At 38.9% G+C, this 21,942-nt stretch overlaps 1 protein-coding gene across 1 annotated transcript; it reads left to right on the top strand.

Annotated features, from left to right (window-relative positions):
* Positions 20,094 to 20,453, top strand: LOC109821499. The gene has a single exon (XM_020387683.1). The coding sequence runs from the start codon at positions 20,094 to 20,096 to the stop codon at positions 20,451 to 20,453; it is 360 nt and encodes a 119-aa protein (XP_020243272.1).

Raw genomic sequence — 21,942 nt, 5'->3', positions numbered from 1 at the left:
CGATACCTAAACACTCTTGGTGACAAAGAGTTTAGGGACATGACCCCTATTAATATAGCTCAATACCCTTGGGTTATGATCCCATTTGGGCGCATGTAGTGCATAAGTCCGGTCATAGTAATATTCACGCAAATGACCCATTCTATTGCAATAAGTGCAATAAAATAAATACATTTGTTTTTGTTGACCTTATGAAGGTGCACGTAAAACATTTTTAAACAATTGTGGTCTTTTTGACACATTTTACAATTTTGACAATTTTTGCAAATTAAAATAAAATTTTGCCAAATGCCCAAATCTACCATAATGATCACACTTATACACATTTACATGCTTATGATGAACATTAGGTGTATGTGTATGTGTGTGTGATGAGAAAACTTTATGGGATGCACAACAAGAAGTAGTATTAGATGTTGTAAGATGGCTTTACGGACGCAAATAGAGCATTTATAAACTTTGCTATACATGTGTGCATAGTGAGTGGGTATTTTGGAAGAGTTAGCCCGTGACTTTGCACACATATCTATAAGTTTTTTATTATTATCAATGCATTTATTTAGTATTGAATCAAGTGAACAAATGTGGTTTTCATATGATTCAACTCATCATTTTGCACTTTAGCATTGACATTAGAAGTAGAACAAACATGATTATTTTTAAAAGAATCAAATTTATTTTTAATTGTTTCTATCTCTATTATGACATCATTATTAGCATGAGATAAGCTACCTATATTGGAAATCAAATTTATATTTTCCAAATTTAATTTTTCATTGTTTTCTTTAAGTGTTGCGTTTTCTTTAGCAATGGTGTCAAACTTGGATGCTAGCATATCATGATCGGATTTTAAATTAACATGCTTGTTTTTTAAATGTACAAAATTATTGTGCAATTTATTATAGCCATTCATCAATCTCTCATATGCACAAGCGAGTTCATTAATAGAAAGTTTACTTTTAGAATCAGACTCGCATACCTCACTAGGGTTATCGCCTAGTGGTTGTGTGCATGATGAAGCTCCAATGTCACTTAAAGTGAAAATCCGTCAGAATTTGTTGGATATCCTCCAAGTTGTCATTATGTGCTTATATATGTTTCCATAAGTGTAAGCACTATCAAAATGAGCAAGTTTGTTAGAAATTAATGAATCAAAAGCATTAAACACAAATTCTAACAATAACTTATTCATAACAAACATCTTCTTATCATTTAAGCTCTACTTGGATTTCTCCAAAATGGGCACAATATAAGCATTATCAATAACTTCTCATAATTTAATATTTTTAGACCTAACAAATAATTTAAATCTAAAAACCCATTGTGCATAGGGAAATGCAATGAATTTGGGAGCGAAATCTATAGAATAGCCTGCACCATGCAGTCTATGATGCAAGTAAGAAAAGTTATCAAAACTAGATTAGCAAGTATATGAAGCGAGGATCTTTGACTCTAGGTGATTAAACCATAAATCAAATAGCACCAAGCTCTGATACCAAATGAAAGTACCCTATAGGGGGTGAATAGGGTATTTGTTAATCAAATCCAATTTTGATGCCAATTTAAAACTTCTAAACTAAATATCCTAACAATATGATATGCACAATGATATAAGCAATGATATACAAAACAACAAGTGATATAAACTATGTGACAATAGGGGATATGAAAATATATATAAGAATAAGTGCGCCAATGTCAAACATAAACAAGCAATATGATCACGGAGTTCGGTCAACCCTTAACCTACGTCTCCGCTCCTCACCTTGAGGAGATTCTCCATTATCTCAGAAATCTACACAATTGGTTTTCAAAGCTCATCGAAAACTTTTACAACTCACACGTTGTCAATCCCATAATACACTTCTCTAAGTGTTGGCCTATCCGTCTCACATTCCTCAAGTGTTTGGATTTAACATCTCTCCCTGAGCTTTACTACCAACCCACTCCTCTTGGAATCAACCCCGGTTTGTCACCAACTACTTCTCTAAGTGTTCTTGTGTATTACAACATGTTCTCTCAATGTAAGTGTAAATACAAGATTTATTCTCTAATACAAATGAGAATGAAATTTAAGCTCACTCAATGAATCACGCCCACAACCCAAATATACTAAATGTGAAATACTTAAGCTCAAGAGGTTGTGTGTGAAATAATAAGTAAAACAAAAATTAAACTCAAATTAATCTAGCAAATATATATATAAGAATCAAAAATAAAAATAAGCTAGATAATGAGTTTAGAAAACTTTTCTAAAGAAGACAAAGAGGTGTAGATGAAGATTTGAGGTAGAATCGCCTCAAAACCGAAATTGGGGATCTTTCTCTTTGTGAAACTCTCTTCACATAAAACAAACTTAATTTTTCTCAAAACCCCTTTAAATAAACTGCCAAAACTCTTTCTTAAACTTTCTTGATAAAAAAAACGAGTTATGAGGCATATATATAGCCTTTCTAACAAAACAACTCAAAAACTAGTCGTTACTGTACAAACTAGCCGTTATCGGTCGACTAGTTCACTACATCGGTCGATTGATGGAAACCCAGATACTAGAAAATAGCTCTGGTCGGTTGACTAAAAACACTATTCATTTGACTGAATACTATTCACGATCGACTGAAAACACTGTTCAGTCGACTGAAAACATGCACGGCAGATTCTGAGAGTAGCTGATATTCTAAAATTAATTAAAAATAGAAAATCAACTCTAAAAATAGTAAAATTTGGGAAAACATTTGTACACATGAAGATAAACATGTTAGAGAAGAAATTTCTAAAATATCACTTCACATTTATGAAAACTCGTTGTTTTAAAAATATATATTTTAGATTCTAAAAACTGCTGAAAACTTGATTTTCTAAAATCGATTTAAAATAGTAAACCAACTCCAAAATTAGTAAAACTTTGGGAAATGTTTATATATGAACATTTTAGAAAAGAAATTTATCAAATTACATTTCTAAAATGTGAAAACTCAATTATTTTACAAGCCATTCAAAAATACTAAAACGTTAAAACTTGATTTTGATGAAATTATTTTAAGCACGTTTTGAAATATTCTCAAATAGATTAAAATAGATTAATAGACTTGGGAAAGATATAAAAAGTGTCATTAAGTCTATAATCCGAAAATAGTTATAAATCAAAATAAATGTGTATGTATATAAATGTATCTATTTGTTCAATACTTAAAAACGATAAAACGAAACGTGTATGTGTGTAGTTTGAGCTTTCATGTTTAAACACATGAAGTAAAGCCTAAGCTATAAAACTATATACCCAAGCAAGTGATCTTTAATTTGCTCATCTTGGTTGCAGGGATGAAGTAATAGTAACTTTGACTTGAATTGCGACGGTTTCATTCCGGTTTTTCTTCTAACCTCCTTTGAATATCATCGTGAAGATGCAAGTCCAGCCAACCTCTGACAGAGGATATTTGTGTATAATTCCTAACAAGCATATACAAATATTCGACAAACAATGTTAGGAATTGTTTGTTAATCATCAAAACTAGATTAGATAATAGGCTCATAAACATGGGACCTAACAATCTCCCACTTTTTGATGATGACAAACAATCTGCACAAATAGTAAAGAAAATATGCATGATACCAAATGAATATATAATTTTATAATCCTCATACATATACAATAGAAAGCAATAAATAAAATACTCACAATATACTTGTTTCTCCCTATATGCCCATCATTAGATCTTTACCGTCTAGTTTTAGTGTTGGCAGTTTACTGATCCTTGTCCTTCTAAAGACAAGTTTTTGTTAATCGATAATCAGCAAGCACAAAATTATATAAGCAAACTATAAAACCCTGTAAAGTTTTAAAATATTATTTTAAAATGATAATTAATGAGTTTTATCATGTTTGAAACTATTTTTGGATGAATTAGCATGCTTGAAATCGATTTGAGATCGAATACGTACATATATGTGAGTATCACGCACAAAATATATCAAAACCTGTAAGTTGGATTTTCATTCTGGTCGGTCGACTGATGGGAACGACCGGTCGACTGATGGGTAGTTATCGGTCAACCGATTTTCACAACCAGTCGACCAATGAGCACGAATTCTGGGCTTTAGTTTCGGGTTAGTTTTTGACCCAATTGCATATAGTATATATGTACATGTTTTCATAAAAAATCTTCTTTTTCATCATAATCTATGAACCCTAGCAGTAGCCATCTTCTCTCTCAAAACTCTAATCCTAGTTTGTGAGTTTGGGAGAGCTTCGTGAAGCAAATACCGAGAGGAGAACGGGATCCATTCTTTTATGTGAAGGGAGATCGTGTTTCTTCCAAGTTTGTGAAATCAGCACGTTTGGAAAGGCAAGATCATCTTCCTCCAAACTTATCCTCAGTAAACTTTCATGTCTTTATGTGTTTAGTTTGTAAATCTAATGTTGAGAGCTTAGGTTTGATGAATAAAACCTAGTTTTGATGTTTAGAACTCAAACCCATGAAAAGATTTGTAGATTAAATCTCTAATTAACAGATAATAGATGATCATGATCATTAGAGCTGTAATTAATTGCAAATTTATGTTTTTAATTGTTTTTAAAACCCTAATAAATCGAATAATTTGAGAGTTTTGATGATTAGGATGTTTAAACCCTAAGTTTATGATATCTAGGTGATATTATCTTGTTTAGGCTAATCTATACTTGTGTAATGATTAGGGCTGGGCATATTCGGTTCGGGTTGGTTTTAAGCCCAATCTGCATCCAATCCGAATTTTTCGAATTCTCAAAACTCTTATCCAGATCCAGCTTTTTCCTCCTTCATCCGAATATTCGGCCCAACCTAAATTCGGATCGGTTCGGATTGGTTTCGGTTTTGGGCCGAGTTAATTCCATTTCACAAAAAATCTACTCACACCTGAGATCATTGCCTATTAATTTATGATGAAGTATTATTATTTGTCCATTTTGTCTACTTAATTTTTTTCCCCAAACAATGAGAAGATTTGGGGAATCTAAATATGTTACTTCTAAATATATAGATGTGCATATAACTTCTTCTCTACACATAGCCAATGTGAGACTAAACTGAGGATTAAACTATGACTTAATACAATTGTATTTATATTTACTTTAAGCACATAGAAGTTTAATAGACAAATGGACTATACTGAGAAGTTAAAAACTAGGTTTCTTTTTGTCTTTTTACTCCTGGTGCACGTTCTACAGTGCATAGAAAAAAAATATAGAGACGGGATGGTCGCATCTTCCCTTAATTTATAGACAACATTGCAATCTAAATCTACACAAACACATCTGAGAAGAAAAAAACACTGAGAAATTAATTTATGGAGTCTCTGTTTGCTCTTCCGGCCGAGACTAAGCGCAAGGCGGCCGAGGGATTGCCGCGGACAGCTGTGGTGTTGCCCGGGCAAAATCCAAACGCGCCACTACAGATCATTTTGCCTATTAAATTCGGTTCGGTTTTTTTTGGGCGGTTCAGGGATTCAAACCGGATCCAGACCAGTTTAATTCGGTTCGGGCGGTTTAGAGTCTTCTTCTCATCCATTTAATCCGGTTCGGTTAACCGGCCCGTTTTTTCGGGCGGTTTTTTCGCTTGAACCAGTTTTTTCGGTTTTTGCATACCCCTAGTAATGATCAGAATTAATCATGTTTTTACTAATCATGTTAATAAAAATACGAGCTTTCAGAAAAGTTGACAAAATACAAAAGTCTGGAATTTCACTCTGGTCGGTCGACCGATAAAAGAAATCGGTTGGCCGATTGGTCCGCTGAAAACTGGGAAGTTCTCTGGTTGGTCGACCAAAAATGATTATCGGTCGACTGATTGAAGGTTGTTTTGTGTGTGCACCTTTGTGCACGTGCTACAGATTGACTGATGGGATACTTCAGTTGACCGATTTGATGTTGTATTATATATATTGTTTTTTTTCTACGTGCGTAACAAGGAGAGTGCATGTACTAGGTTTGAGCACATACGAGCCTCTTTATGAGCATAGTCTAATAATTTGTGTCATCACGTGTAACGATTAATTTGGTTTATGGTAATTGTGGACGCTCGAAGTACGTTAGTCAGTATACCATAATAAGACCGCAAGGGACTACACTCTATAATGCATTATTGTTTCCACGCGAGTATGCGCAAAGGTCGGTGTGCTTATATCATTGTTTCTGCATTAGTATGCACAGAGGGCGATGTACCTATGTTATTGTTTCCGCACAAGTAGGCGCAGAGGTCGATATACCTATATTATTGTTTCTGCATGATGATGCGCAGAGGTCAATGTATCTATATGTTGATCCACATGATGATGCGATGAATCATAGAACTTTGTGAGGGATAGCATTGTGGAATTCTTAATAGCCTGAGTCTTAGGTGGTAATTGATTTTGAACGTAGTTCACTATTGAGATATATTGTGAAGAAGTATTTTTTGTATTATGGTTTACACAGGATTGTGTATTTGTTCTATATTATCTACCTAAGGGTAGCGTAAGATGACATACATGACTTTGTTTAGTAGACATTTTAGTATTGCATTCATTCTTTATTTATTCTTAGTTTAGAATTGATATTTAGTGATTCACAATTTAAGACATATGGTATATATATGAGAGTTTCCTTGTTTGGATAATTTTACTTGACGTATCAGTCTCGCGTTGTAGATTTATAAATATTAATCTTAATTAGTACATAGTAAATGATTTAGGTAAACTATACATATTAGGTAGAGCCTCCATCATATGTAGTAGCTGTGACGCCCCTGGGTTCACACAAGGCTGCAGTCCGAGGTGAAACCAAGGATGTCAAACCTGCCATGCACTACACCGTACAATAACATGTTTCACCATCATAATTTTATCACTCTAGTGGGTCAATAATAGGTGTAGGTACAAAAGCAAGTAAAAGATACTACAAGAGATAACTGATGAAAAGATAGAGATCAAGTAGTATTCCATCATCCAACATACAGGAATATAAAGTCAACGTCTGAAATGAACAAACTGGAGTTCTTAATACATCACAAATACAACAAGTCTGAATAAAGGAAATAAGGCACATTGCCTTTACAACATCTAGAATAAAGTCCTCAAATGCATAAGCAAAGTCTATAGTGGAGCTCCAAAATAAAGCACAGCTAGAATAGATAGTCGAACACTAAAGTATGTCGCCATCAACCTGCGACTCTCCGGGCTCCTGGCTCGTGACCTGAAAGGGGGAGGGACAACGAGCGTCAAAGCACTAGCGAGCAACATCACAACCAACCCCAAGGGAGAGGGCTCGTTGTATAAGGAAATACAGTTATCACAAAATACATATATATATAAAATCAATTATCCTAAAAATGAACAATAGGTTTTAGTACTTAGGAAGTTTCAACACGGGCATAGGTACGTCGAGCGAAATAATCCAGACAAGGAAACCCTCATGTATATACCTTATATCCCAAATTGAAAGTACCTAAGTACCAAACCCGGAGTCTAATACGTGAACAGAAATAAGTAACAAGGAAATACAACCCATCTCAAAACATAAATACAGTACCTTGTACTGACCTACATAAATACCATGCCGTGTTCTGCATAAGCGTCATACTCAGCCTAGGTAGCTATCATGTCTTATCGGTATAAAAAATGTCGTGTCCCAAACTCAAATGTGTGCCATGCTCAAGGTTTAGCAAAAATGTCCAACACATGGACTAAAAGGGGTGCAGGTCCAACACATGGACTAAAATAAAATGCATGTCCAACACATGGACCAAGATGACAAGTATCCAACACATGGATCAATAATAATGCATGCTCAACACGTGGACTATGAACGAAGAAGTGTAATTCTCACTAGCATATGTGGAAATACATATACATGTCCCAACTGTGCACGTGTTTCAATGTGCGGGTCTAAATTCGTATCATTCAATTCCCATGTATCGGTAAGTTACTAACATCACAATCTAGTGCGAGGCATAAGAGATGAACTCTTAAGCACACGAAAAGAATAGCAAAAGAAAAATATCAACATGCAGATGAAACTGCAAGGCGGTCGACCGCAGAGATCACTCCGGTCGACCGCTCGCAGAGTCGAAAGTCACTAGGCTCAAAACTGAGCGGTGGTCGACCGCAGAGATCACGCCGGTCGACCGGTGAAAGGGCAGAAACGTTTCTGCTGGAAAAATTTCGCGACGGTCGACCGCTTATCCCGATGCGGTCGACCGCAGGGCGGACAGAACCCTGTTCTGGGTTCTGTCAGCTACCGAACTCATTCAAAAATTTGGGGATTTCTATACTCACTCTACTTTAACATTTAAGTAGTGAACCATGGCAATAAACAACAAGTTTAAATGGTTAAAACCTCATTATCAAAAATCCCAAACCTTAAACAACATGATTTTAAAAGTTCTTAAACAGTAAAAATGAGTTTAACTCTTCTAAAAGCATTTCAGTTCAAAATCTCATTTATTAAACATCATTAGTGAACCTCTTAAAACTGAAATGTATGATTCTTGCACCTCATGCTATAAGGTCTACTTTATCTACAAAAAATACGATTTTGGGTTCAATAAAAACCGGATAAAAACTCAAATCTAAGCATAAAACTGAAAAGGGATGAAGTTGGGCGAGATGTTACTCGCCTCTGATGAAAACAACGCCCTAGATCTGAAGGAAGATGGCCCCCCACGCTGAATCCACCAAGAGTTCGCTGGAAATCCCTTCAAAGTTCCTCCCAAATCACCAAGAAGTGAGAACTAGGGTTTGAGGGGGAGAGAGGGGGCTAGGGTTCTGATTTCAGATGAGAAAATGTGGCTCTTTAGGGTATGATAGTATATATACTAACCCCACAACCCGACCCGAACCCGACCCGAAACCCATTAAGACCCAACACAGAAAAACTCTCTGCCTGCTGTGCGGTCGACCGCTGCACCTTGCGCGGTCGACCGCGCAGCAGGAGAAAAGTCTCCTGTGTGCCCGACTGCTGTGCGGTCGACCGCCGCGCACATCGCGGTCGACCGCACAGCAGAACAACTGCCTGCTATGCCTTCTATCACATGCTGATCAATCCCCTTGATTTCTCTAACATAGAAATTCTTGCTAGGCTCCCAAACACTATTTATCACATTTATTTAACATATATATATGGTTATTCATCTCAAAAGAAATGTTTACCACTAATAACTCAATATATTCATTAATAAATTTACGGGGTTCTACATTCTTCCCCCCTTAAAAGAATTCCGTCCTCGAAATTCGGAAATCATACTCATCTCGAAATATAAAATTCTAGATGAGCGCACATGGATATTTATACTTAACCGTCCAAAATGATAATATTCTCACTCAAGCCCTAATCTAATGGAACTAGTACATCGGGTGAAAAATCCAAACAAGGAACCCCCCATACATATACCATGTGTTCCAAAAGATTAAGAATTGGGCGAAGATATTCTCATTCTAGTGTTAAATAGATCTAACCAAATATATCAACATAATATAAGGCACTTGCATATACCATGTGTTCCAAAAGATTAAGAATGTGGCGAAGGTATTCTCATTCTAGTGTTAATTATATATAACCAAGGATATCAACATATTATAAGGTACTTGTCATGAAATTTATTTACCTGATCAAACAAATGTGGGTAGTCGCGCCGCATTTCCTCCTCGCGCTCCCAAGAAGCTTCCTCAACTCCACTTCGGTTCCATTGAACTTTCACCAATGGAATCACCTTGTTCCTGAGCCTCTTGTCTTCTCTAGCAAGTATAGACACTGGGATCTCAATAGAAGTCAAATCATCCTGAAGCTCAATCTCCTGTATATCCACCACTCGCCGCTGCTCCTCATCATGCAAGTGTTTCTTGAGCATAGAGATATGGAACACATTGTGTACACTAGACATAGATGGCGGAAGATCCAGTCTGTATGACACCGCTCCAATGCGCTCCAAAATCCGGAAAGGTCCAATATATCTCGGTGCAAGCTTCCCTCGCCTCCCGAATCGCTGCACGCCTTTCATAGGCGATACCTTCAGCATAACCAAATCCCCAACCTGAAACTCTAGTGGTCTTCGCCTCTTATCTGCATAGCTCTTCTGCCGGCTCTGAGCGGCTAGAATCCGCTCTCTAATCAATGCTACCTTCTCAGTAGTCTGCCTCACAAGCTCTGGCCCAAGCATCAAACTATCCTCCGGCTCTGCCCAACATATCGGTGATCTACAAGGTCTCCCGTACAATGCCTCATATGGGGCCATACCGATCGTCGCTCTACCAATGGAATATGATCCTCCCAGCTGCCTTGGAAGTCAATGACACATGCCCTCAACATGTCCTCCAATACCTGATTCACCCTCTCCGTCTGACCATCCGTCTGCGGGTGAAATACACTGCTATAAGATAGCGTGCTGCCAAATGAGTCCTGGAAACTCCTCCAAAAATGTGAAGTGAAAACCGATCCTCGATCCGACACGATCGTGTCTGGGACCCCGTGAAGTCGAACTATCTCCCGAATGAAGATCCCCGCATAAGACTCGGATGTATAAGTGGTCCTCACCGGAATGAAATGTGCTGACTTCGTCAATCGGTCCACTATGACCCAAACAGAATTATTTCCCTTCTTCGACTTCGGCAACCCCACAATAAAATCCATAGAAATATCTGCCCACTTCCACTCTGGAATGGGTAAAGGCTGAAGTGTCCCTGCCGGTCTCTGGTGCTCTGCCTTCACCTGCTGACAGGTAAAACATTTAGCCACATAGTCTGCAACCTCTCTACGCATACCTCTCCACCAGAAATGTCTCTTTAAGTCCTTGTACATCTTGGTGGTTCCTGGATGCACCGTGTATCGAGTGCGGTGTGCCTCATCTAATAGCTCCCTCTTCAGCTCTGCACTGGCTGGCATAACCAATCTACCCTTCATTCGTAGACCTCCATCAGCTCCAATGGTCTGATCAAGTCTTAGGCTCTTTGGAAATCTCCTCCTTTCGGATTTGAATCCAAGAGTCTCCCAACTGAGCTCCGACAACTCTGTCACTCCAAGATGGCTGCACTGAGATAGCTCCCAAGAATGCACTGGTTCCTCCAATCTCGGGTCTAAAATCAAACTGGCTAAGAGTGATAAGATCTCTGTACAAGGAACACCTCAAAGCCGCAACCCGATGCCGACGCTTCCTACTCAAAGCATCTGCTACGACGTTCGCCTTCCCTGGATGATACTGAATCGCGAACTCGTAGTCCTTGATAAACTCAATCCACCTCCTCTGCCTCTGATTGAGTTCCTTCTGAGAAAAGAGGTACTTCAGACTCTGATGGTCTGTGAATAGTTCAAACTGCACTTCATACAAGTAGTGCCTCCATGCCTTCAGTGCAAACACCACTGCTGCTAACTCCAAGTCATGAGTGGGGTAGTTCTGCTCATGCACCCTCAACTGCCATGAGATATAGGCCACTACCCTCTGAGTCTGCATTAATACGCCTCCTAAGCCTACCAATGATGCATCTGTATACACAACAAATGTCCTGTCACTGCTCGGAATAGTCAAAACCGGCGCTGTAGTCAACTTAGTCTTTAAAATATCAAAGGCCTTCTGGTACTCCATGCTCCATATGAACTGTACACCCTTCTTCGTAAAGTGTGTAATAGGCGTCGAAATCTTCGAGAAGTCCTGAATGAACTTCCTATAATATCCAGCTAAGCCCAAAAAGCTGCGAATCTCTGTCACCGTCTTCGGTGGCTCCCAATCAAGGACTGCCGTGACCTTAGCCGGGTCCACTGCTATACCCTCTCGACTGATAACATGGCCAAGAAATCTGACTTCTGAAAGCCAAAACTCACACTTGCTGAACTTGGCATACAACTGGTGCTCCTGAAGGGTCCTCAACGCTATCTGTAGATGCTCCTCATGATCTGCCTCCGATCTCGACCGAATGGCATGACCAAGAACTCGAGAGAACTATATCGAGTAAGAAAGGCGGTCTTGGGAATATCCATCTCCCGAACCCGCAACTGATGATAGCCAGAACGAAGATCAATCTTCGAGAAATACTGTGCTCCCTGCAGCTGGTCAAACAAGTCATCAATCCTAGGTAGTGGGTACCTATTCCGGATAGTGACCTTGTTCAACTCTCTATAATCTATGCATAATCTCATACTACCGTCCTTCTTCTTCACGAAGAGGACCGGCGCGCCCCACGGAGAATGACTCCGGCGAATAAAGCTGGTGCCTGAGCTAATAACTCGTCCAACTGGGTCTGAAGCTCCCTCATCTCAGCTGGTGCCATACGATAGGTTGCGCGGGATATCAGGGCTGTGCCTGGCTGCAACTCGATACAGAACTCCACCTCTCTCACCGGAGGTAATCCAGGTATGTCCTGAAAGACATCCTGATACTCTGAGATAACTCTAGTCTCTAATAACTCAGCACCCTGATCCCGTCGCATCACCTTCTCGATGTATGCCAGAAATGACTCCGCGAGTCGGTTGCCCTGAGAGGCGGCTACAATCATCTCGGACCCATCGGACGCTCGCAACTTGACTGTGTTCGCAAAGCAGTCAATGCTAACATGGTAGGAAGACAACCAATCCATACCAAGGATAATATCGAACTCGGACATATGCAACACTATCAAATCCACTATGAACTCCGACTCGTCTAAACTGACGGTACACCTCCTACAAACGCTCTCTAGAAGCGATACCTCACCTAAAGGGGTGGAAACAGATAGAGGGGTATCTAGAGGCTGAGCTACGAGCTGGAGTCTAGTCATAAATGCATGCAAGATGAATGAATGCGAAGCTCCCGAATCGAAAAGAATACGGGCGGGAAGAGAGTTCACAAAGAACGTACCCTCTACTATAGCTCCGCTGGCCCCGTGGTCATGGGGAACTACCGCATATACTCTGCCTGTGGCTGAAGACTGCTCTGCTGATGGTGCTGGAGAATATGGGATGATCTGTCCCTGAGAAACATCCTGAACTGCCCGAATCTGCCCCTCAGTCCTCTGAGCTGCTGGCGGTGCCTCAAGCCTGTTCTGTTGGCCCTAACCTCTGCCATGCTGTCGCTGCTGCTGCTGGTTCGGACCCTTGCCCTGCTGGGCTCCTGCTGGTGCGACTTTGATGCCTTATGCCCGACCTTGCGACAGTTATAACAAGATCCCTGGAACTTGCGCTGCTGAAATGCCCTCTGATCCTGCTGGGGTCCCCTTTTATAAGGGCCCTGATGCTGCTGCTGATGTCCAGAAAAGCCTCTCTTGTTCTTGCCCTTGTCACTGCCCTGTCCTGTCTTGGCCTTCCCTTCCTTGTCCTTCTGGAACATAGAAGTCTCAATCTCCTGAGAAGTGGCAGCCTCAGCTACCTCCCTGACTGAATAAAATCTCCTCGACACGAGGTACCGACGGAGATTTGGGCGAAGCCCTGCTAAGAACATCTGAGCCTGACGCTCTCCTGTCTGCCACATACTCGTGAAATGTAGTAACTCCATGAACTTGCTCTCAAAATCTGCCACGGTCATATCCCCCTGAGTCAACTGGGACAACTCGAACTCCTTCCCGGTCCGTGCTGCAGAAGAAATGTACTGTCCATTGAAGAAATATATGAAGTCCTCCCACGTGAGAGTCATCCTCTGCTCTGGAGTAAACTGCAGTCGGTACCATCTCCCGGCATCACCCTTCAGACTGTAGGATGCCAATCTCTGTTTCTGAACTGAGCCCACACTGAGTATGTCAAGAATGTTGCCCACATCCTCCTTCCACTTATGGGCTGCAAGAGGGTCTGGTGATCCCTGGAACTCGGGTGCCCTCATCTTCTGGTACCTCTCAACCATACGGAGCCAAGTCTCCTGCTCGGTGGTCCTGTCTGGAACTGCTAGGGGAATGGCTGCAGGCGTGACTTCTGGGGATCTTTCTCTGACAGGAACGGTAGGTATCCCCTGCTGCTGAGCTACCAGTGGTGGTGGTGTCCGTGGTGCGTTGTCACCAAGTCCTCAATGGCCGTCATCCTGGCAATGAGAGGAGCCATAAGATCCACCAAGTACTGAGGAGCCTGCTGCGGCTCTGGTGGTACCTGCTGAGGCTCGGACTGAGCTGGCTGCTGCTCTGATGGAGTCTGTTGTGACTCCACCTGGGCGGCTCTCCTGGTACGAGGTCTACCACGTCCTGCCATCTCTCTGATCATAAGAGAATAAGAGTTTATGAGTCAACATAGACTTCTATAAATAGCGTATCACAATAAGATTTTCACAACATATAGTATTGCACCAATACTTTAAACTTATACAAAAATAGTTGTTATAAAAAAAATTTCTCAAATTTTGAGATATACGCATATATCGTCCTCACTCATACTAGGAAATCCTTACGGACTCTATACATGAATCCTAGGAAACTCTATCCTAGCTCCACGACTCGACACAGGATGATCCTAAGGATACTGGAACTAGAGCTCTGATACCAACTGTGACGCCCCTGGGTTCACACAAGACTGCAGTCCACAAAAGCAAGTAAGAGATACTACAAGAGATAACTGATGAAACGATAAAGATCAAATAGTATTTCATCATCCAACATACAGGAATATAAAGTCAATGTCTGAAATGAACAAATTGGAGTTCTTAATACATCTCAAATACAACAAGTCTGAATAAAGGAAATAAGGCACACAGCCTTTACAACATCTAGAATAAAGTCCTCAAATGTCTAAACAAAGTCTATAGTGGAGCTCCAAAATAAAGCATAGCTAGAATAGATAGTCGAACACTAAAGTGTGTCGCCATCAACCTGCGACTCTCCGGGCTCCTGGCTCGTGACCTGAAAGGGGGAGGGACAACGAGCGTCAAAGCGCTAGCGAGCAACATCACAACCAACCCCAAGGGAGAGGGCTCGTTGTATAAGGAAATACAATTATCACGAAATACATATATATAAAACTCAATTATCCTAAAAATAACAATAGGTTTTAGTACTTAGGAAGTTTCAACACGGGCATAGGTACGTCGAGCGAAATAATCCAGACAAGGAAACCCTCATGTATATACCTTATATCCCAAATTGAAAGTACCTAAGTACCAAACCCGGAGTCTAATACGTGAACAGAAATAAGTAACAAGGAAATACAACCCATCTCAGAACATAAATACAGTACCTTGTACTGACCTACATAAATACCATGCCGTGTTCTGCATAAGCGTCATACTCAGCCTAGGTAGCTATCATGTCTTATCGGTATCAAAAATGTCGTGTCCCAAACTCAAATGTGTACCATGCTCAAGGTTTAGCAAAAATGTCCAACACATGGACTAAAAGGGGTGCAGGTCCAACACATGGACTGAAATAAAATGCATGTCCAACACATGGACCAAGATGACAAGTATCCAACACATGGATCAATAATAATGCATGCTCAACACGTGGACTATGAACGAAGAAGTGAAATTCTCACTAGCATATGTGGAAATACATATACATGTCCCAACTGTGCACGTGTTTCAATGTGCGGGTCTAAATTCGTATCATTCAATTCCCATGTATCGGTAAGTTACTAACATCACAATCTAGTGCGAGGCATAAGAGATGAACTCTTAAGCACACGAAAAGAACAGCAAAAGAAAAATATCAACATGCAGATGAAACTGCAAGGCGGTCGACCGCAGAGATCACTCCGGTCGACCGCTCGCAGAGTCGAAAGTCACTAGGCTCAAAACTGAGCGGCGGTCGACCACAGAGATCACGCCGATCGACCGCTGAAAGGGCAGAAACGTTTCTGCTGGAAAAATTTCGCGACGGTCGACCGCTTATCCCGATGCGATCGACCGCAGGGCGGACAGAACCCTGTTCTGGGTTCTGTCAGCTACCGAACTCATTCAAAAATTTGGGGATTTCTATACTCACTCTACTTTAACATTTAAATAGTGAACCATGGCAATAAACAACAAGTTTAAATGGTTAAAACCTCATTATCAAAAATCCCAAACCTTATCTGATGAAAACAACGCCCTAGATCTGAAGGAAGATGGCCCCCCACGCTGAATCCACCAAGAGTTCGCTGGAAATCCCTTCAAGGCTTCTCCCAAATCACCAAGAAGTGAGAACTAGGGTTTGAGGGGGAGAGGGGGGGCTAGGGTTCTGATTTCAGATGAGAAAATGGGGCTCTTTAGGGTATGATAGTATATATACTAACCCCACAACCCGACCCGACCCCGACCCGAAACCCATTAAGACTCAACACAGAAAAACTCTCTGCCTGCTGTGCGGTCGACCGCCGCGCCTTGCGCGGTCGACCGCACAGCAGGAGAAAAGTCTCCTGTGTGCCCGACTGCTGTGCGGTCGACCGCCGCGCACATCGCGGTCGACCGCACAGCAGAACAACTGCCTGCTATGCCTTCTATCACATGCTGATCAATCCCCTTGATTTCTCTAACATAGAAATTCTTGCTAGGCTCCCAAACACTATTTATCACATTTATTTAACATATATATATGGTTATTCATCTCAAAAGAATAGTTTACCACTAATAACTCAATATATTCATTAATAAATTTACGGGGCTCTACAGTAGCCCTTGCCCTTGGGGCGGATGGAGATGATCTTGCTAGTGCTCTGACGCTATTGATTTTTTCCTCTTTTCAGGCAGCAGGTCAGAGTTCTGAAGAGCCATAGGTTGACAGAGTTTTTGTATAGTCGTCGTCATTTCTTAATAGTCACCTTATACTCCACATTGGACTAGTAGTTGTTTAGTTGATTTATAGACTTGTATTTCATTTTAAAGGCTGAGAGCCTAAGTACTTTTCAGTTGACTCTTGTATTTGAGATTATTTACTCTTATTTCGGTTTATTGGACGTATATCTTTTTCTTTAGTTGAGACTTGTTATTAATACTATTGGAATATGATTTTAGTTATTATGATATCTCTTCTTCTTATGGTGTCCCTTATATTCTTACCTTTCCTATATCTGCTTGTACCTGCACTGTTTTTATTTGATTCCATTAGAGAGATATTACTGTGATGGTAAAACATGTTATTACACAGTGTTGGGTGCATTGTAGGTTTGACATTCTTGGGTTCACCTTGGACTGCAATCTTGTGTGAAACCAGGGGCATCACACAAACATGAAATCTTACAATGAAAAATCAAATAATTATGAATCATGCATTTAAATAACCCAACTAAAATATGAAAGACATGAAAAATTTATCCAAAGAAATTGTTTTCACCAATAAACAAATTATAATTTTTTAACAAAATGCTCAAAAAGCCCTAATTGATCATTGTTTTCATTTTAATTGACACCTAAAAATATATTGATATAGAGCTCGACTTTGTGTAGTGTGTTTGACAAGGAAAATAAAGACATTGACTAGCTCATTTTGTCAAGAAACAAAGATGACAATGGCTTAGATTGAAGCTCCGTTCAGGACAAACCCCATTTGCACAAAAATCAAAGATGAATAGGAAACGAAGAGGTGAGAGAGAGAGAGAGAAGGAGAAGAAGAAGAAGAAGTAATAGTAGTAGTAGTGAGCAAAAGAGAGATAATGATTACATACCTCAAAACCCTAGCTTCCTCAAAAGTCAAAACCCTAGCTTTGGCTATCTAAGTTGATTCCCTTTGTCGAGATCCCCTTTAGACAAAAGATCTTGTCAAAAATTTTGTCAAAATCCCAGTATGAGAGAGAGAGAGAGAGAGAGAGAGAGAGAGAAGTGGAAGCCCATGTTTTTGCCCTAGAAGAGAACTCATACCTTCTTTGAATTTCTTCTAAGTGGCTGTTTGTTTGGGCCAAAATTTTAGGAAACTAGTTTTTTTTGGAACAAAAAGTAAACTTTGGGCCATTATAGGATTCCAAAACTTGGATTTGTTTTATTTTTTTAAAGAAAAAATTTCTAAAAAAGAGAAAACAAAAACTTTTTTATAGCCCAAATCCTCTCTTTTAGCTCGGAAATGAGCTAAAATTTCTGACAGGTTGTCCAGCTCAGCGTTTCCTCTCTCCTCTTTTCTCTTCACGTGATAAAAGTTGGAATCTCATTCCCATTACACTCACCGTCTATCTTCTCCTTCCATCCTCCTTTCCATTTCTCTCCTCCACTTCCCGCCGTTTTATCAAAAACTTGGAGGTAAATCTGCTCAAATCGGCCATAAAAAAGGTGTAAAGTGGTCCCTTCCTCTTATACGAACTCTAGCTATTGATTTCAAGAAGAAATTTATGATTTTTTGGGGTTTATAAAGAAGTGGATATTTTGATTTTGGGGGTTTTCATGATACATGCCGTCATTGTTCTTAGAGGCAACCTTCTCTGAGTTAGGTATAGTCGGGACTTCCTTTATGTTCTCTTCTTTAGATCTGAAGGCTTGATTTCTTGATTAGGGTTTCTTACTATAAAATTTCACCTCTGGGCCTTCGGATCTGCTCCTTAACAAAGCAAATGTATAACCTTTCTCTACTTTCTAATTTTTTTGGTTGAGGATTGTTTCAATCGTGACTTGATAAAGTGTTTCTTTTGTTTCCTTGAGTACTTTCACTTTGTGTGATTTCATAGTATTGTACATGGAGTAAGTATATAGAATTGATGAAAAATATACAATCTATGTTCCTCTTGAAAGAAATTCTATACCGTGATCTTGGTAAATTTTGAAGATCTTGATTTGCTTTGTGTTTTAAGCTGCAATGTGTATCATTAAAATCATCACAAATCTTCAAAACAAGTTACGTGTCCTGTGGAAAGCTTTTACAATAGGACTAGTTTATCCAATGCTTCCAACTAACAATTTACACTTCAATATCATCTGCTTTCCTTCATTTTATTTTATTATTGTTTATGAAACAGTATAATTGAATGAATCAAAGCTTTGTCTTATTATCTATGATTGATAGTTACGTACTGACTCCTTTTTGTTCTATGGTCAGACCATCTTTAATTTTTATTTTTTATTTACTTTTTTACATATGTATCTTTACTTGATGACTTTTGTATATACATAGGCGGCTAACTCAAAATATTGGTACACTATGATTTCATGTGCAATATGATATCGTGATTGATAATAACATATATTGATTTACTTAGATAATTTGACTAAACTTTATAACAGCTAAGTTTTAGAAATTGCTTTGAGTTTAAGCATTTGCATATGTTTAAGAATGTATTTTTCAATCATTATAAATGGATGATATTGATGAGGAAACGTTAATAAGGATATGAGTAATGCTACTATGTCTGCCATCGTGATTGTGTTGAAATGTGTAATGATAATGCATTCTAGAAGAAAATCTATCACTTATCACCATAGGAAGGGGAAAAAACAAAAGATAGAGTCTAGAAATGCCCACATATACCGTGTATTTTTTGGCTATAGTCAAAGATGTTGAGATTATGCTAGAATGAGGCTGCATGCATTTGAAAATATTGTTAGAATAATGAGAGTTACAGGCCTATTACATGATTCACATGATGTTAAAGTAGAAGAACAATTGATCATGTTCCTTAATATATTAGGACATAAAACAAAAAATAGAATAGTTAGATCACATTTCATAAGACCAGGAGAAACAATTTCTAGATATTTTAACAAATGCCTAGAAGCAGTTGGTCGTATAAGGGGGTAGTTCCTGAAGCAAACATCAAAGGAATTGGCGCTAGAGATTGCAAACAATCCTTTGTACTATCCTTATTTCAAGATAATGAGCTCATTCACATAACACGCATTGAACAAATGAACTTTGTTATTCTATGAAAAATAGTAATTTTCATACATTATATAGGATTGTATTGGCATGATAGATGGAGCCCACATTGACGTCATGCTTCCCGCTAGACTTGTTGCCCGCTTTAGAGGCCGTAAAGGTGTAACTCAAAATGTTCTAGCCGCATGCACTCCAAATAAGTTATTTTCGTACGTTCTAGCTGGATGAGAGGGATCTGCAAATGATTATAGAGTACTACAAGATGCGCTTTCAAGACTTCAACCTCATGGGCTGAGAGTCTACGATGATAATTAATCATTAATCACTAAAATGAATATTCAATTATAATTTATAAAAATATATCTATTTACTATAATGTGTTGTTTATAATTATAGGCAAATATTATTTGTGTGATGCGGGGTACACAACCATGCCTGGCTTCATTTCCCCTTATCGTGGTGTACGTTACCATTTAAATGAGCACATGGGTACGCCAATAAATAACAGAAGTGAGTTATTCAATTTAAGGCAATCATCACTAAGGTCTAAAATTGAATCAACCTTTGGATTATTGAAGAATCGTTTCAAAATCCTCACTGTAAAGCCACATTATCCTTTTCCAACCCAAGTTGATATAGCTTTGACTTGTACTATACTTCATAACTATATTGCTATAGTCGATCCTGACGATGACTTATTGAATGAGGACATTACTATTGATGATGATGATGGAGAAATAGCTAATGAGGGTGAAGATGACAATGTTGTCGACTTTACTCAAAATATTTGATGATGATGATGGAGAAATAGCTAATGAGGGTGAAGATGACAATGTTGTCGACTTTACTCAAAATATGACACAAAGAGAAGAAAGAGATTCAAGATGAGGGTGAAGATGACAATGTTGTCGACTTTACTCAAAATATGACACAAAGAGAAGAAAGAGATTCAAGGAATGAATGGAAAGAGAAGAGGGACGAAATTGCAAGTGCTATGTGGGTAGAGTATTATAATAAGTATCATGGTGGAGACACAACCAAAATTGGCTTGTAATTGACATTAGTATCTCTAGACTTATTGCATTTCTTAAGTTTGATCTTTGGACTTATTGTATTTCTTAAGTTTCACAATGTTTGTTTGATTTTATATTTTCATTATGTGATTTTGGTGTAACAGGAGCTTTATTCTTCAAAGTATGGTTGATTTTGTTGATGTTGATAAAAGTAATGAGTGTGAAGCTACTCCTTCCCCTAAAAACCGTAGAATTCCTCCTTCAAACTTGAACATGAACTTCATGTCATTCCCTCATGCACCCTACTCTGCTCCTCTCCTTCCTTATCCATCTTACTCTCATTATGACAACAATTTTCCATATATGACTCAACAACCTATGTCATATACGAATATGCTTAATAGCCACCCAATTATCTATGCAACCCCTAGCCCGCATAACAGTGGTACCCACTCTGGAGAGAGTCTTTCATTGAAGAAAGATATTGAAGTTGATGTCGAGGCAATCTCACTAATTAAAAAGAAGAAAAAGTAATTGCTAAAAGAAGAATTCCATCAACAATTATGAACAAGGCTCCAAATACTAGGGGTACACCTAACATGTATTGGAATGCAAGGCATGATGATGTTCTAATCTCTATTCTTGCTCAGTTGGGAAGAGATGGTCTCAAGGTTGATAAGAACTTTAAAATGCATGCATACAAGGTGGCTGCTGAAGAGGTCAACAAGCAATGTGGATTTGAATTCAGTAAAGAAAATGTGATGAACCATATGAAGAGCTTGAAGACTAAGTTTTTTGATATGCGAATTGTCATGAACATGAGTGGTGTCCAATATGATCCAAAGACAAAAATTGTGACCATGGATCCAGATTCATTTGATATGTGGACAAAGGTATTGATTAATATTTTGAATATTTATCTTGCATTATTTCTATACAACTATATTTAGCTTGATTTTTTTTCTTACATTAATTTACTATACATGACAATGAGTGTAATAGCTCAAAGTTGAAGGAGTACTTGAACACGCCTCTCACTCACTATGATGATTTGTGTGCGATTGTTGGTGATGACCAAGCAAGGGGAAATTTGGCCAAAGATATGTGTAAGAAACTTAATTCTAGTCGGCCTCTTGAATTTTCTGAGGAACCAATAAATCTTTGTGAAAATGATAATGATGAGTCCCCCAACACACATTTTAAGACTGAGATACCAAGTGTAGAAAAGATTAACATTCAGTCTCAAAATAAGTCATCTAGCGGGTAA

The sequence above is a fragment of the Asparagus officinalis genome, chromosome 8 (genome assembly GCF_001876935.1).
Source record: "Asparagus officinalis chromosome 8, Aspof.V1, whole genome shotgun sequence".
NCBI classification, from domain to species: Eukaryota; Viridiplantae; Streptophyta; class Magnoliopsida; order Asparagales; family Asparagaceae; genus Asparagus; species Asparagus officinalis.
The sequence above is the reverse complement of the archived record's forward strand: the minus strand, read 5'-3'. Positions and strand labels throughout refer to the sequence as shown.